The sequence below is a fragment of the Pinus tabuliformis genome, chromosome 6, assembly GCF_031772625.1.
Source record: "Pinus tabuliformis cultivar Carrire ecotype Pingquan chromosome 6, CPIR1, whole genome shotgun sequence".
NCBI lineage: Eukaryota > Viridiplantae > Streptophyta > Pinopsida > Pinales > Pinaceae > Pinus > Pinus tabuliformis.
In genome coordinates, this window is record NC_142292.1 from 194,620,418 (window position 1) to 194,638,485 (window position 18,068).

General features: G+C 33.1%; 1 protein-coding gene across 3 annotated transcripts; it reads left to right on the top strand.

Moving 5' to 3' along the window:
* The first annotated feature begins 982 nt into the window (after window positions 1-982).
* LOC149258124 (putative inositol oxygenase) lies at window positions 983-4,803 on the top strand. 3 transcript variants are annotated; one of them, XM_089414722.1, is made up of 12 exons: window positions 983-1,102; window positions 1,275-1,374; window positions 1,504-1,630; window positions 1,742-1,823; window positions 2,774-2,978; window positions 3,188-3,247; window positions 3,469-3,521; window positions 3,636-3,758; window positions 3,875-3,944; window positions 4,043-4,121; window positions 4,220-4,301; window positions 4,408-4,803. In XM_089414722.1, the coding sequence occupies exons 2-12, from the start codon at window positions 1,356-1,358 to the stop codon at window positions 4,432-4,434; spliced, it is 927 nt and encodes a 308-aa protein (XP_089270848.1). In that variant the 5' UTR covers window positions 983-1,102; window positions 1,275-1,355; the 3' UTR covers window positions 4,435-4,803. The 3 variants fall into 3 exon arrangements, with proteins under 3 accessions (XP_089270848.1, XP_089270855.1, XP_089270850.1); XM_089414724.1 differs by having other exon boundaries at window positions 1,032-1,102; window positions 1,280-1,374; XM_089414729.1 differs by lacking the exon at window positions 3,188-3,247.
* The last annotated feature ends 13,265 nt before the right edge of the window (window positions 4,804-18,068 follow it).

Sequence of the window (18,068 nt, forward strand, 5' to 3'; positions counted from 1 at the left end):
ACAAAACAATTTCAAGAAAGAATGTGATTTTTTGTTATTTAAAATGCATTTTTGAATGCATAAATGGATTCAACACCTTGAAAAACCCCTCTAGGCACTCAAATTTTATAGATTAAACAACTTAAACTCAAATTTTTAAAAATCTCAATCGGATTTTGGTTAAAACTAACCAAAAAAATGTCATGAAAAAACCATTTCATCTATAAGTTAGAGAAAATTAAATATAACTATAATTAATATTATTACAAAAATTAAATACATCTGAAAACAATAATAATCATTCTTCTAATTACGAAGAATAAACTTAATCAACAACCCTATTTAAAAAATTCATTATTACACTATTCTAATGGAAAATCAAATTGTTAAAATGGTAACTGCTATTGTGCAGCTTGCAAGCTGTTGCACCTAGCTTAGGTTTATAGTGGCAGCCAGTTGGAATTGATCCTAGGTCTGTTCAGGATAACTCTCACCAGTTACCGATTATCCTAAATTAAAAAAAAAAAAAACAAAACAAAAAACAACAACAACAACATTAAAATTGAAAATGGCATGTATCTAAAAACATGGGTTAACCACGTCATCCTTGAAAAAACTAAACTTAATCCAATCTAACATAAATATTACCATTTTCCACGGAGCGGTCTGTACCAACCAAAGTTAGCCTACTAGGACGTATAACTACCACGTTATCCTCCAAACTTAGAGGTTAAGCATCTCTAAAAGCAGAAACAACTTCCACCAAATTTGGGGTTTCGATGACACCATAAATGGATTACAGCGGTGTTTGCACGACAGATTCTCGGTTGCATGCGGAACTTTCGTAATATCCAAGTTGCATACGTTCCGGGTGGATTCCGCCTATTGATGTTGACAGTGCCTGCAATGGGACGCGCTTACTGACTCATTGACATCGATGTGATGACGTGGCAGAAGAACTGACACTAACGTGTTCGGACTATCTTTTGCCCATTTTGCGGAATGGTCCTCTTAGCCCAGGCTTGTCCTCCTATAAAAGGACCGCAGATACTCCCCTGCCTCACATCTGCTCTCCTCTACTCGTAAAGATCGTTAGCTCTCTTGCTGGATTTGAAGGGTTGCGGTATGCCTGGAAATCCTGTTCTTGTTCTGAGATTCAATTGCAGTTTTTCTGTGTAGAATCTGTGTAATTTGTCAATTGAATAAAGCCGAAAAGCATGGCTATTAATTTTTCCTGTAGAATTCGTGTGTGTTCATAGCATTACAATGATGAACTTTCTTGAATTGATGTGCAGAACAGCATATACTGATCTTGCAGGACTCCTCTATCAATCAAATTTCAGACAAAGCAGCCTGCAGACGTAATTTAATTCAAGATGACAGTTATTGTACAAGGTGAGCACGTTCGCATTCACCGGAATTTTCTCCCCGTCAATAGCCCTCTGTGCTCGCTGAAAATTTGAGGGTCTTTAAGTATAGGAATCTTATGTTTTTTTCAATATTTGTATTCTAATAATTCTGCAGAGCCTCTCCTCGAAGGAGATGAGGTCAACCAAACTCGAATCGTCGGGGACCCCGCAGAGTCTGGAACTCTTGAGCTGGATGGGGGTTTTGACACACCAGACAGCAATGCCTTTGGTCATGCTTTCAGGTTTCGAAACCCTGCCCACTTTCTTCGCTAGGTTTTGCATGTCGGAGCAATTCACCTGCTAGAATGTTGCATAATTATTGAAGTAAAGAGCTGATGGTTTAATCTTAACAGAGATTTTGAAAAGGAAAGCGACAGACGGGCTGGCGTTCAAGAATTTTACAGAATTAATCACATCAACCAGACTTATGACTATGTAAGTAGTTTGTTTTCCTTAAATTTTAAGCATTCTTACATTATGCGGAAGAATATGGTTATAATGTATAAGAAACCAAGTTGCAATGTACTCTGCTTTTTGAAACGATGCCCTCTGCAGCATAACCATGAGAAATTGCATTTTGACAGACAGCATTGGATGTGCCTAAGACAGAGCAAGGGTCTAATGGTTCTATTAAAGTTTTTCATAAATCCTGCACTATAATAATCAGCATATATTCATTTAAACTCATATCTATAAACAATTAGCATATACTCATTTTAAACCCAGATCTAGGCAATAAAAGGGATCAAATTTCCTGATAAAACAATTACACCCCATTAAAATGTGATCCAGGAAATTTGATCCTGATCCCTTCGAGAAAAATTTGATCCTTCCGGTACTCCATAAATCCAGGTTTCAGTTTTCTTGACCCCTCTGGTACTCCATAAATCCCGGTTTTAGATAGATTTAAGTTGGTTTAAAAAGTTGCTCATACAGGTCATACTGAGCTGTATAGCAGCTCAGTGCTCGGTACCAGTAGGATTCTGTGTCAATCTGAGAGTCAAAGATGTAGAGAAATGGGGCACAAGATATGAACTGCATCATAATTCCATAGATCCTAACCCACCTGAAACACAGGATCAGAACCTCAAGATCTAAATATTCAGAGCATGCACAACCTGTGGGCATTGCAATATATGAATTAAATTATTCTATCATAATAAAATCTCTGGAAAAATAATAATTAAAAGAACACATCATCAATATGCATAGGGAGTCCGAATTTGAAATGAAAATATTCACAAAAGTTTCTTATGTTGCGTTCAATGGCAGGTTGGATATTGCGGGAAGCGCAGAGTCGGTTATGATGGTCACGTTTGGTTGTCAACTTGGGTGCTTATCGAGTTTGGTTATCCACTTTTCTGTTTTCTTCTGTGTGGTTGCAGGTATTAAGCAAACGTGAACAGTATGGTAAGCTTGACAAAGCTGTTATGAGCATCTGGGAATGCTGTGAACTTCTAAACGAGTTTGTAGATGAGAGTGACCCTGACCTTGATGAGCCTCAAATAGAACATCTGCTACAGACAGCAGAGGCTATCCGTAAAGATTACCCAAATGAAGATTGGCTTCATTTGACTGGCCTAATCCATGGTATGAGTTAAGACCCTGTGTAGATCTAATCTAACCTTCTATATTCACACTAACTTGTGCTGCAGCAAACCAACTCAACTTAAATTCTCTGCCAGAAATGGCATGATTAACTGAGTAATAATCTGTTTTGGTATATGTCATAGGATTATAGTCTAGTTAAGTTGTGATTGGGTTGTAGTTCAAATTGTGATTGAGAAAAGTGCCTGCAGATCTGGGCAAGGTACTACTCCATCCTAGCTTTGGAGAGGAACCACAATGGGCAGTTGTAGGTGAGAGCTGATTGAACATTCCTCGCTATTAACTTGAATGTAACCTATCCATGATTTAGATCTATGTTATATTTAACTCAAGGAACCAGTCCTTCAGTGAGGACTACTACTAATTTTAGTTATCACTGATCAAAACTGCCTTCTAGAAATGTCTTGGAGTTGTTGCTAACCGTTGTCTTTAGTACAGTACTAAAGAGCCTAAATATCTGACATTCTTTTAGGTGACACTTATCCTTTGGGATGTGCTTTCGATGAATCCATAGTTCACTGCGAGGTAAGATTAACCTTTTCAAACTACGTATTTTCTTTGAATTTCAATTCTGTCAGGCCTAGTCCTTTTTAGAATTCTTGTAGATTAAAGTAAAGCAAGCTTTACTGTTCTGTGCAGTTTTTCAAGGAAAATCCAGATTTTTACAACTCAAAATACAACACAAAGTACGGGGTGTACTCTGAGAATTGTGGACTAGATAACGTTATTCTTTCCTGGGGTCATGATGAGTACATGCACATGGTAATTTACTTTTCAAAATAAGTGAATCTATCAATTTTAATTTTATTTCATGTCAGATGGGTTGTTCCTTCATCTTAGTGAAGGGCATCTAATCGGAGGTGTGATGGTCAAAACAGGTGGCTAAGATGAATAATACAACATTGCCTCCAGAGGCTCTCTTTATCATAAGATTCCATTCTTTCTATGGTAAGCAAAACAAAATCGCATTTGCTTTCTAAGTCCTAACAAAATTGATTGACTTGACCGACTGAGAATGCATGGAACGGATGATGTATGTACTGCAGCTCTGCATCGTGCTGGTGCTTACACGCACTTGATGAATGAAGAAGACAAGGAGATGCTCGAGTGGGTTAAAATATTCAAGTAATAATAAACTGAACATTGGTTCATTCTCATTCTTTACTTAAAACTGTTACCATCATGGAGTATATTTCTGATAACTATTTATTTCATGTGAACAGTAAATATGACTTGTACAGTAAGAGTAAGGTCAGAATTGATGTGGAGGCCGTGAAGCCATATTATCAATCACTTATCGATAAGGTTGGTCTATTCATTTCAATATCTTCCATCGGTATAGATTTGGGTTCTGTTTATATTTTTAAGATTGAGTCTGATTTTACAATCTTCTTGTTGTTGCTGTGTGCAGTACTTCCCCTCCAAATTGAGATGGTGATTACATCTCTTCCAAACTGAAATGGTGATTATAGATAGCTATGGATACTCTGTGGGATTGGATGGCCTCAATAAGGATATTATTGGTGTTATTAGAGCTTGATATACTCTAGTAATACAGTGGATTGTATTAGATTTTTATTAGGAGGGATTATATCAAGAATATCAATGTCAAGTGGGGTGAATTAGATTTTAATTAGGAAGCATAGACTCTAGAGCGAATTAGCTTGGGTAATGGGGACTGGATTGGACTTGCTAGGGATGATAAGGCCATGTGAAGATTCTCACAGACTATAGTTAGGATTGATTATGTCAATGAACTATTTCAGAATTTATTACTAATAAAGTGGATTAGCATGATATTTCAGAATTTATTAGTAATAAAGTGGATTAGATTTTTATTTGGATGAGCATGATTTCCAGTAAAGTGGATTAGATTTTTATTTATATGATTATTACTTTTAAATTATATTATTATTATTATTATTAAAAATACAATAAAACGTATTTATTTTATAATTTTATTTAAAAAATAATATTTCATATAATTTTATTTAAAACTTAATATTTAAAATATATTATTATTATTATTTATATTTATTTTATGATTTTATTTAAAAAAATATTTAATATAATTTTATTTTAAAAAAATATTAAAATTAATATTATTATTATTAAAAATATAATATGTATTTATTTTATTATTTTATTTAAAATTTATTAATTTAATAATTTTAATTGAAAAAATAATATTTTAATTAATCTTTATATATGGATGGATGAGATGGTTCATAGTATTTTCAATTATATGGATGGATGAGATGGTTCATAGTATTTTCAATTACCGAGTTTCTGATTAAACATCACAAAAGTATAACCGATTATTATACATTGTATGAATTTAAAGTTATTTATATTAGTGAAATTATGTTATTTAATTTGAAGTGTTTTTTGCTGATTAGATTTTGGATTAATGGTGAATAGGTCTATTGTTAAGTCACCTGTTATGATACTTTTGTCATAGGTTGAATTTATGTTGATTAACATATGTCTTTTTATGGGATGATCAAGTGGTTGGCACAATGGGATCTCATCCCCTCCACTCCGAAAAAAAAGTATTTATAAAATTTCTTTTTCTTAATAAACATTTATAACATTTTTGTAATCTAGTAGATTCTTTAGAAAAAATTACCAAGTCATAAATTACTTGTATATGTGGCAGGCTAAAAAAAATGTTTATGATAAAAAATAAGTAATGTAAAAATTATTTTCCTAAATTAGTTTTAAATAATATTTTAAAATTATTAAAAAAATAAATAATAAAAATTTATAACAATTTTTTGGTAAACTAGTAGATTCTTTCATTAATTAGGAAAAAGTTACATATAGCTTGGATTTCCAAAAGAGGACCAAAATTTAGGAGATTCTTTGTATCATGCTTGACTAAGACTAGCAATCTACTTATCAATAACAAAAAACTAGTAACCGACTATGAAGATCATTAATACGTAATTCTTGAAAATTCAAAGAGTAAAGGAGGAAATGGCTTTGACATTGGAATGATTTTCCCTAAGTTGTCTAATTGTTCATGGTATGCTTGGATCAATGCCTTATTGCTCTTGCGGCCTCATTTATTGGCTTCCTTGTTTTCCTTGGAGACTCCTGAAGACCACCGTGAAATCTTTCGTGTGACCCCCCCCCCCCCCCCCCGCCAAGGCAAGACTTTGAAGAATTCGAACTTGGTTGGTCTTCTTCCGTACACCAGAGACAAGCCTTAAAAATAATCCTGACATGATGAATTGACATGTTTTTCATAGCATTTCCATGCCATTCTTCTGCAAAAGCAGAGATGAGCCTTAAAATAATCCTAACATGATGAATTGACATGTTTTTCATAGCTTATCCATGCCATTCTTCTACAAAGGTAGTCCATATCTTCTGGTAGGGCTTGCACTTTAGTTTCTTCCAATAGGGAGTGAACAATTTCTTGTAATAATGAGTTTTGTTGGTACTCTTCTAGAAACCTTCGCACAAGTTTTTGAGGATTCAATAAGGGTTTATGGGATTTTCCTTTTACTGGTTGCAGGCTTGATTGAATATTATCTTGCTCCAAAGACTCCTTTAGATAAGAGAGAGACTTGAATCTATTTCTATATTTAGGGATCTAGGCAAAATTTGAGGCACCATGAGAACTCAAATGTTTTCTTCTTTTGGGTCTCTTTCCAAAAAAAATATTCTTGCTCTTTTTGAGAGGGGTGTTCTTCTAGCGATTCCTTTACATTCATTGAAAAATCTCTAATAAGATGCACGTATTCATGATAACTTTTGCATCTAAAGGGGACATGTTCATAATCTAAAGGTTGCTTCCAAAGACTTGGTAATGAATATCTATTGAAGATGGAAGAGGTTAGAGATATTCATATAAACAAAAAACCGAGCATATGACATATACCTCTCTGTCTTAATAGCCTTCGATATATTGACAAAGTCGTTAAAGTCTTTTGTATGCCTTCAAGGGTTTCCCACTTCCAATATTCCTTTGGAAGAGAAAAGAGTTGAACCAATATTGGGGCAACAATTGCTCCTTCCAAAATTCCATGAAGAGCCCTGCATTATTAAAATAATACAACCCTCTTTCTAAAACTCTCGATCTTTCACTTCTAAGCTGGAGAAAATAACTCTGAAGAATCTTTTTTTCCCTAACTCCAGTTCTATTTGATTGTAGAGGTTCCATTTATTTTGGATCTACTTAATCATAGACTTTTAAGAGGGCCATAATTTAATGAACTTGCATATCAAAGCATGATCTTGCATATATTGGATATATTCTCCTACCTTGCTTGATTTTATCTCATATTTTGGATCTTGCACTGCTTTTGGTAGGAAACACTTTGAATTTCTAGCCAGATTAAATGTATCTAAAAGAGGTTTTTTGAGAAACCAAAAACCACACTTTGTCCTCCTAGAACAATTTCACTAAAGAATGGGAAGATCCCCCTTGCAAAGCTTTATCATAAACAAATATATAAAAAAGACCATAAAATTACAAATTTTAACATATTAAACTCTAAATTAAACATTTATAAAATTTGATCAAAACTCCAACCCTTGTTTATTTCTGTTTTTTTTGAGATAAGAGTACTTTATATATCGTTCCAAAATACTGGAGATTGCATAAGAAACTTTGACGTAGTGAATGCCATATCAACTTGAATCACTCAAAAAAAAACTCCTAATTAACAGTTAACAAAACCCACCTGAACAAATTAAATTCCAGCTCTAGAGCAAAACACCATAAAAATTTTCAATGTCCCAAATTTAACACCAGAAAAAAGAAAACATCAGTAAAATTTTGGAAATACATCACATCCTTGTCTATACAAAATCGTTGTAATGGAAAGATGTGCAATTTAGAACCAAAGTCCCATAAGACAGTGAGCATCCAAATCCACGTCAACAGAAAAGAAAGCGGTAACAAGAAGAGAGCCATGACCATAAACACTCGACAATCCATTGGCATCATATAAGTTGATAATCTAAGATATAAGTTCTATGAAAATTCCACAATATATAATGTATATATCATAATGATGGATGGAAAAGATAAATAAAACGAATTTATTAATTTAGGAAGAATTGTAATTCTATATTAATGGTTTTAAATTATAATTAATTTAATAACTTAAAATATTTAAATTTAAAGAAGAATAATTTAATTTTAAAATGTAAATGTGATTTAAGATTAGTTATTTTAAACTGATTTTTAATAATGATTATTTTTAAAATTTTAATCAAGTTGTATGTGTTTATTTTGGAAAATAAGATTAATTTTTGATTTGAAAGCCATGGTACAAGAGCTAAAGGTTAAGTTGTGTTTACGAGATACCATTCAATAGTGAACCATCTTGTTACTCTTAAGAATACCACAATAATAAAATTGATCTCTTTTGTTGTTTTGTTGACTTTAGAAAAGCTTTTGACACCATTCCTAGAACAAAGCTATGAAAGAGGCTAGAAGAGATAATGATCCCTCTCGAGTTGAGGGCTGTGACAAAGTTGCGTGAGAAGGTTATCGTTCAGTTGAGGACCACTGAGGGTTGGTCAAAAGCAATTAAATGCAATATTGGAGTCAAGCAAGGATGACCCTTATCCCTTTCCATTTTGGGTACATATATTGATAAGCTATAATTGTGTTTGGAAGATGTAGGTTGTGCTGACCCCAAACTCATTGGTATGGTCATAACTCTTCTCCTTTATGTTGGTGATATTGTTCTTTTGGCAAGGAGCCATTACGATCTTAGCAAGCAACTAAGAATCCTCCAAGATTTCTACTCCAAGATGATTATAGCTACAAATACCAACAAAAGTAAAGTCATGATAATTAAATCCAAAAATATCACCTATGATACTTTTATTTAAGATAATAACTCCTTAGAAAAACTTCTTTCATACAAATATCCAAGAATCGACATCCATCATAAAATTGATTAGAATTATAGCATCAGGAAAAAGATAAATGGAAGTTGGAAATCTTAATATGGGCTTGAAAAAAATTGTAAGTGTGGCATAATTTTGGGTTTGAGATTAAAAAAAAAAACTCACCTTTGATGCTCTCATCGCTCCTATTATTTTATATGGATGTGAGGTTTAGGGTTGTAGTATATCCAATGAGTGATGGAGGAAGAATGAACAATTATAGAAACACTTTATAACCTATAATCTCAAGATTAAAGGAAACACTCCTTACCCCGTCCTCCTGATTGAAACAAGTCTTTCCCCCATTAAAGCATGGTTATGAATAAGTATCTTATGTATAAGAAAAAATCATACAACATGAGTGATTTCCTAAAATTGCTTTTAACTCTAGCTAAAGCCCCCACCTTTAGCTCTAGCAAGGGTGGCATAAGGATGCCTAGTATTGGCTAGACCATTGGGAATGAAGGAGAAGATCATATTGCAGATCCGGATAATATTAAAAATATTATTACTTCCAAATTTGAGGAGAAGTTGTGGTGAAATAAAGAGCTAAAAGGAAAAATAAAACTAGGATATTATAAGGAGGTGATCAACGCCATTCTCAAAAACTAAAATTATCTCTCTATTGTGACTAATGCTAAGAAGAAAATTAACATTGCCACAATTAGAACTAATTCTCATGAGTTTCATAGTGAAACAAAGTGTTGGTCAATTCCCAGAACACTATGGGATGAAAGAGTTTGTCACCTATGAGATCCTAAGAAGATTGAAGATGAAAAGCACTTTCTCTTATTTTGTCCATCTTATGTTCACATTCCATCTAATTTTCAAAATATTTGTCACACTACCAACCTTCTTGACATTTTAAATCAACAAAATTATGGTGATTTGAGAATACTTCTCTCACTTCTCTTTAAGCATAGAAATAAAATGATAATGAATTCTAATTAATCTCTTACCTTCTTAAGTCAAGTATACCATATAGATCTTAGTAGAGGTTAATCATGATCATAAATAATTTTTATTCCACCTTATCTTTTTAATAAGTTTTTTATTCTAATTTAAAATTAAATAACTATAAAATCAATTAAAATTAAATATTTAGAAAACTGATTTATTAAAAATCATTAAAATATGACAACAATTTTGTTAAAAGAAATTGTAAAAGCGAAATATACTTAAATAAATAATTTGTTACAAATTTTACTCTAACGATATTAATTCTCAAAAGTACGTAAGATTATAATTTTTTTATAGAATTTATTTACATGTAACTTTCCAATTACTTATTTCATATTCTTTTATTGACCATTAGATAAAATATTCATCATTATATAAAATAACTTTCGAAATGGAATAGTAAGTTTCATAGCATAACAACCACTGTCGTAGCATATCATCATAAATTTTCTAATGTAACTTTGCATCATTTTCATGGTTAGTTAATCATATACTTGATAATATAAATGTCGCGTCATGCAAGGAATCAATATCATAAAAATGGCACAATAGGCAACCACATCATTAGACATCGATATACTTTGGAAACCCCATAGGGTGAAAACCAAAAAACATTTATTTTTTATTAAATGCTTGTGAGCGTGTTCACCCCTCACTCAATAGCTATAAGGGAGTCCATCCCTTGACTATTGCCATGAAATATTACAAAGAAATATCCTCTTAAATACAACATAACTAGCTATAAGTTATTACAATCATCATGATATCATTTACCCACAAATCCTTGAACATTATATTTTTGCAGTGGGGTTGTTTCCATTAGTGATTTGTCTTTCAGTTGATATTCCTCCAATCTACGTAGACCACTAGCTCATTTCTTGTCATAATATTAAACATAATCTATCTTCCGCATACGTCACCATCTTTCCCTGCAACTATTGTTATCAGAAAGCTTTGATATCATGATTAGATCAAATATTAAATCAAACCAATATTAAATCTTCACTAGTGATTATTCAACATATATTCATGTGCATACATAAAATGTAAACAAGATATCATGACATGCCTCATTTAACAACACTGCATATACATTAACTAAAGCATATAATTATCCAAACATGTATATAGATAATTAACACATTAACCATTATTCCCCTTGCACAAACACAAAGTCTTTTACAAAGGAAAACCACTACAATTTTCCAAATTATTTTAAAGGATACTAGTATCTTAGTTATGATCTTTGTGCATGTAATTATATAAACTTTATTCAAAAGAAACTAGCCCCTCAACTATTTCTTCGTATGTGCAATTGTGCAATCTTTTCCAAAAGAACTAATACCATAGATATTATTCTTATGCATGTGAATGCATGCTCCTTTCCAAAAACATCTTTTCCAAAGGAGAACCATTGACAATATCTACTAACATGAAAATACATGAAATCTATTTCAAAACAAAACTAACATAGTATTTATTATTCCTTTCATGCAATTACTTGATCTTTCCAAAAGAAAATAACATGATAGTTATTTTTCTTGCATGCAAACACATATTTCTTTCCAAAGGAAGCTAACTAAATCTTGCATGCAAAAAGACATTTCTTTTTGATGCGATCAAACACATGCAGTCATTCTTTCCTGCATGCAAATACACTTTTCTCTTTTCAAGATGGCAACAAAATAAACACATATTCTTTATAAGAGAAATTAACACGATGGCTATTGTTTTATGCATTTCAAATATATTATTTTCCAAGAACTTAGCAATATAACTGCTATTTATGTGCGTACAAGCACATGTTCTTCTTTTCAAGAAAAATAATAATAATAATAATATATTCTTTTAAAGAAATCTAGCTCAATAATTATTCTAGGAGTTGTCTTTAGTGCGACTTTTTGGAAGCTTTTCCGGTGGATTTTTTTGGTCTAATTTCTCTAAAATCCGGTAGGAATTCATTGAAATCACAAGATTGATCGGTAAACCCTGCACAATAGAAGTGCCCTAGGGGTTTTTCATGGTGCTGAATCCATATATACAGTAAAAAAAACTAGTTTAAATAACACAAATCAAGATTTCACATCAAAATCTTCATCGGATTCCGGCACCGGAAACTTCAAAAAATCGCACTATAGACAACTCCATTGTTCTATCCATGCATACAAAAGCACATTTCTTTTCAGGAAATTTATCTCATTAACTATTTTTTTCGTGCCTTAATATATTTTTTTTCAATAATTAATGCAATAGTTATTATCTATAAGTACAAGTTCCTTTCCAAGAAAATTATTATTATTATTGCGCACGTGTTCTTTTCCAAGAAAATTGTTATAATAGCTATCAAGGTTACTTATTCTTTCCCAGAAAGACATATGCCTTATATTTTCCAAAGGGAAATACATAGGGTAATTATTTTTACACCTAACTACTCATTCTTGTCAAAAAGAAAATCCCACAATTTATAATCTTTGCCCATGAGAATTCATGGAAAATATTTCCAAGAATATAAATGGCTTGGCACGAGAATTTGTGTTGAAAATAGAAACAAGAAATGCTAAAAATAGCATTTTAGGATATACTCCAACTCTGTTGGAAATAGCAAAAACATAGAAATGCTAAAAATAGCATTGTTATAAATAGCATTTCGGGATATATTCCAATTTTGATTTGTCCTTGAATCAAAATTGAGAATTCAAATTCAAATTTAGTCTCACTAACTATTTGAAAAATAATTAATTAATTGATCTTGAATTAATTAATTGGAGAAATTCAAACATGAAGTCTTTGTGAAGACATGCAACAATTATCCCTTTGATTGAGGAAGTTATCCCTTAACTAAGGAGATAAGGATGAGTTGTATTTGAGTTGTAATTAGTTAGCTCAGTTAACTGAGTTTAGTCCAGTTAAATTAGTTCCAAACAGTTTGAGGAACTAATTGTGAGTTCAGTTAGTTAATGCATGCATGCATGAAACTAGTGTACTCCAGATAACTGAATATTCTCTCATAAATAACTTATGCATAACAGTTCAGACAAAGACCCAGTTGAGATTAAAGACAGGCACATTGTACTATGAGTTGGAGGAATTTTCCTATAAAGGAAACTCATCAATGCAGAAGGAACAAGGTTCCTTGAGGATTACGCAGTTTTGACAGGGTGTGAGATCCGTGTGAGTGATCAATGTTACACTTGGTAACAGTAGGATCACCCAGGAGAAACAACGCAAGGAAATAGGAGGCTTGGAGGACTGAAGGAAGGTATATGTGTTGTCTATTATGTCTATGAGCAACAGTGAGGGATTGCACTGAAAGCTGGATAGCTTGTGAGCTAAAGCTTTATGTAATCCTTAGATATTTCCACTTGTATGATAATACAGATAGTGGGGTTTTTAGCTGACGCTTTCCCTAGAGTATTCTTCTGTGTTTCATGTGTATGATTTCTTCTTCATCTGTTATATGTGTTCTATTTGATCTTGCTCAAAATCGATTAAGCTTCCGCAAGTTTGTTTGTAGAAGTAGATCAAGTATTTTGCTTTCATATATTGCAATATCAGGTGATCTACAGTGAGAATTTCTACATGGTATCGGAGCCTAGATTATCAGAGCAAAGTTTATCGGAGCAAAGTTTATTAAAGCAGTGAACATTATACGAAGAAGAGAATTCAAAGTAAAAAAATAAAAAATAAAATTGGGCAGCGAGTTTGCAGAGCAGATATGAAAATTTTTATGCAAAATTTTCAGAAACAAATAGCAGATTTGGATTCCTTGCAAAAAAATACCCAAATTCAAAAAAAAATCGGCTGAATCGGAGTTCGGATGAGGGAGATATCATTGATTTAAAATCATCTCTTTTTCCAGAAAATTTCGTGACAGCGAGAAAGATGAAACAGATTGGCGTGCTAGCCAAGAACCTGTATGCTCTTAAGGTTCAAGATGCATGCAAAGTCTTGACGAGCAAGACAAATGTTAGAGACTTGGTGGTTGAGAGGGAGAGTAAATTACCTCTCAACATGTAGCCCCAGAAGAAATCTGTGACAATTGTGGAGGAGCCTCAATTAGAAATGCTAAGAGGAGACCGAGTGGAGGCATCAACTCATGTAGAGACCTCCAGTAGGGGGAAATTTCGACCCAAGTGGGCTGAGGGATCACATGCATCCATACCTCCAGGTGTGAGGTGGGGCATTGTGAAGTGATAGTCCCAAGAAGGCTGAAATTGGGCAAGGTCTATTGAGAGGTTTTATCTCATGGATCGTACCTTGCTACGGGAGCCCAGAGTACATAGTAGCAGGAGGAATCAGTGGGATTGATGCAGTCAAAGATCAAAGTGGCAGAGGCTAGAGCAGTCAGATACTGAAGAAGCGCAGAGTTTTCAGTCGACAGAGGCAATAGCAGTCAGAGACTTTGATGACAGATGCATCATATTGATTCAGGTTGGATATTTTTGTTTCTGGAGTTGCTGGAGCAACAACACTAGAAAGAAGTGTTGCACGCAGAACATTCCAAAGGTTCAGGATCGGGATCAAGTTGAATTCCTTTCTTGTTGAGAGGGAGTGTTGAAAATAGCAACAAGAAATGCTAAAAATAACATTGCTATAAATAGCATTTCAGGATATATTCCAATTTTGATTTGTCCTTGAATCAAAATTGAGAATTAAAATTCGAATTTAGTCTCACTAGCTGTTTGAAAAGTAATTAATTAATTTATCTTGAGTTAATTAGTTGGAGAAATTCAAACATGAAGTCTTTGTGAAGATATGCAACAATTATCCCTTTGATTGAGGAAGTTATCCCTTAATTAAGGAGATAAGAATGAACTGTAATTGAGTTGTAATTAGTTAGCTCAGTTAACTGAGTTTAGTCCAGTTAAATTATTTCCAAACAGTTTGAGGAACTAATTGTGAGTTCAGTTAGTTAATGCATGCATGCATGAAACTAGTGTACTCCAGATAACTGAATATTCTCTCATAAATAACTCATGCATGTCAGTTCAGACAGAGACCCAGTTGAGATTAAAGACAAGGACATTGTACTATGAGTTGGAGGAATTTTCCTATAAAGGAAACTCATCCATGTAGAAGGAACAAGGTTCCTTGAGGATTGCGCATTTCTGGCAGGGTGTGAGATCAGTGTGAGTGATCAATGTTAGACTTGGTAATAGTAGGATCACCCAAGAGAAACAACACAAGGAAATAAGAGGCTTGGAGGACTGAAGGAAGGCATATGTGTTGTCTATTTTGTTTATGAGCAGCAGTGAGGGATTGTACTAAGATTCGAATAGCTTGTGAGCTAAAGCTTTGTGTAATCCTGAGATATTTCCACTTGTATGATAATACAGATAGCGGGGTTTTTAGCTGACGCTTTCCCCAGAGTATTCTTCTGTGTTTCATGTGTATGATTTCTTCTTCATCTGTTATATGTGTTCTATTTGTTCTTGCTCAAAATCGATTAAGCTTCCGCAAGTTTGTTTGTAGAAGTAGATCAAGTATTTTGCTTTAGTGAGAATTTATACAATTTGAAAGAAACCCTTCAACAAGGTAAGCTTATTTTTACTAACGTCCTTGTGCCCAATAACTCATGAAATCTTTTCCCAAAAGCATTAATTATTCTCTTTGAAGAAAAACATTAACCATTTTCTTTGAGGGAAAAAATCATGGATTTTTATCTATCTACACACAAAGGGTTATGTGCATATCTTTTTCTAAGAAACAATAGCACTAATTACTTATCCCTTTAATACTTGGAATCCCTTAGCCCAATGAAACTCGTGACACAGTGTTGCATCTCGAAACAATGATTTCTGCCACACTGTTATATTTAACAGTGGCTAGGGAAGAGACAAAGCAGTCTTGTGTTTAGCTTCTCAATCTCTTTATAGAGCTCTCGACGTTCTTCAAGAATGTAAATTTCCCCTCCACACCAAATTTTCACCCTACTGAATCTATGTTAATAATAAGTAACTTTAATAATAATATTTTCATAAATGGTAAATGCTATATTAAGGTTTTTGGAATATTACAAAGTTTAAAAGTTATTTTTTAAAAATAAAATTCTAAAAAAATCCAAGTAATTCTTACCTTCTTAACATTTGATAAATCAAATTAATTTTAATACATATTAATTATCACCATCATTATTATTTTAAAATACATTGAAGTTTTATTTTTCAAAGTTGTCTAATTATTCCATGTTTTCTTTAAGTTAGACATTATGTCAAATGAATATTATATAGAGCAAAATTTTTTCCCTATTGGTTTTCCTTGAAGGGAAACCAAACTAGTAACATAAGTCCAGACCCTTGAAGTTGTTAAAATATGTCTAACTGGAGAATCTTGTGCATATAAACTTATAAAAATAGGTTGGCTTTTCTAAGCCTTGACATACATCTACATGAGAAGACAAAAAAGACTACTATTACCGCAAGCAAAAAAAAACAGTGAGTCGTAACAAGTATTGGGCATAATCTCCAAGAATCCATGCCACCTGGTCACTACCCTCATTCGAGATGTTGGTTGATCTCCTCCCTGACTACCTCGTGGTCGATATTGTCAAAGTTTTCCTCCAACGATGCCAATTTCATAGAATTCTTTTGTTGAGTCTTCATGTACCTCCTATGCGGCCTACAATATTCAAATGATGTTTAACCATGTACCAACGTGTTATAGACATATTTGGGCACTGCAACCCCAATCACATATGTCCATAAACCAAGGGCTCCTAAACCCCTAAAAGTGTTGTTTCATACCATAAAGGAACAAGGTCAGCTGATTACATCATCTCCTAGAAGTTCTCCATGAAAAACTACTCAGAACTGGTCAAAACAGGACCATACAGACTACTCCATGCATAGGGTACGATGCATCTCACCTATTACACATGGGGGGTGCAATGCATACTGGAAAGCCCTTCTGTAGGGTGCGATGAGCGAGAGCAGACAAATGGCAGAAGCAGTTTGCTAGGTGGAAACCCAGAGAATCTTCTAGAAACTGCTCATATGACACTTGCCTCTCTGAATTCGCCCGGGGATGAGTAAGAGATCTGAAATCTCCAAGTGGAACCAAGAACTATCAATGAAATGACACTAATCAAAATCCCAGAAGCTGACTCACTCTCTTGTAAACATCTATATATGGATCCCTCATCCAAGAGATCCAAAGGCTGGAATTTTGTAATTTGCAAGGAAGTGTTGTTGGTTTCTCTTTGAAAACTTTGTTGGGTGATCTTGCTTTGTATGAGGTGAAGAGGGATTTCATGTTGGGAGGATGATGCTGGATCAGACAGCTTGGTTGTAATCCTCTCTTCTACTACTTCTATCAATAAAGCTATTTGAGTTTTCCTCCATATGCTTGTATATCTCTGAATCTTGTTTATGTATGCATTTATATGGTTAATGTACATTTGATCCTACATTATTTATTGTTATAGATCTCTATGCTTTGATGGTATTTTGTTGCCTTGGCTCTACATGTGTTCTTTGAAGCGGGACAAGTGAGAAAGGAGTGGCGAAAGCTCTATCAAAAGAGAGAGAAAACAAGCAAGGAGACTAGCGAAAGATTGAGGTTGGTGCTCTCTGCTTCTCTCTCATCTATTTCTCATAAAGGAAAACACAAGTAACTTTAATCTGTTTGTTTCTAAGATAGCTACCTGTCTTAGTGGGACTAGTAGCTCTGAATGGACACTAGTTTTCCCGATAACACAACGTCATGCCATGATCCATAAAATGACAGGAGCACACGCAATGTACCAAGTATATGGAAACTTTAACCCCTTTCATGTTAACTAGCATCCTATCAAAATAGAAAAAAACTTACTCCTAAACACCCTCCTTAAAAGCTTTAATTATTCCAAATTAGTAATATTAATGTTTAAAAAACACACAAAACAAAATGACCTAAACACCCTCCTTAAAAGCTTTAATTATTCCAAGTTAGTAATATTATTGTTTAAAATACACACAAAACAAAATGAAATAAACATAAAATTAGAAAAATGATAATAAAAATATATTTCATTTACTAAATCAACATTATAATTTTTATATTCAAAATATAGATATAAAGAAATTAAAATATTAAATATAAATAAAATGAAATATTAAATTTGAATATTTCATATTATAAATTTATTTTAATTATCAAATCACAAGTTTACACTTCATTTTATTTCAATTGCAAATTTTGTGTAGGATGTATGTCCATTAT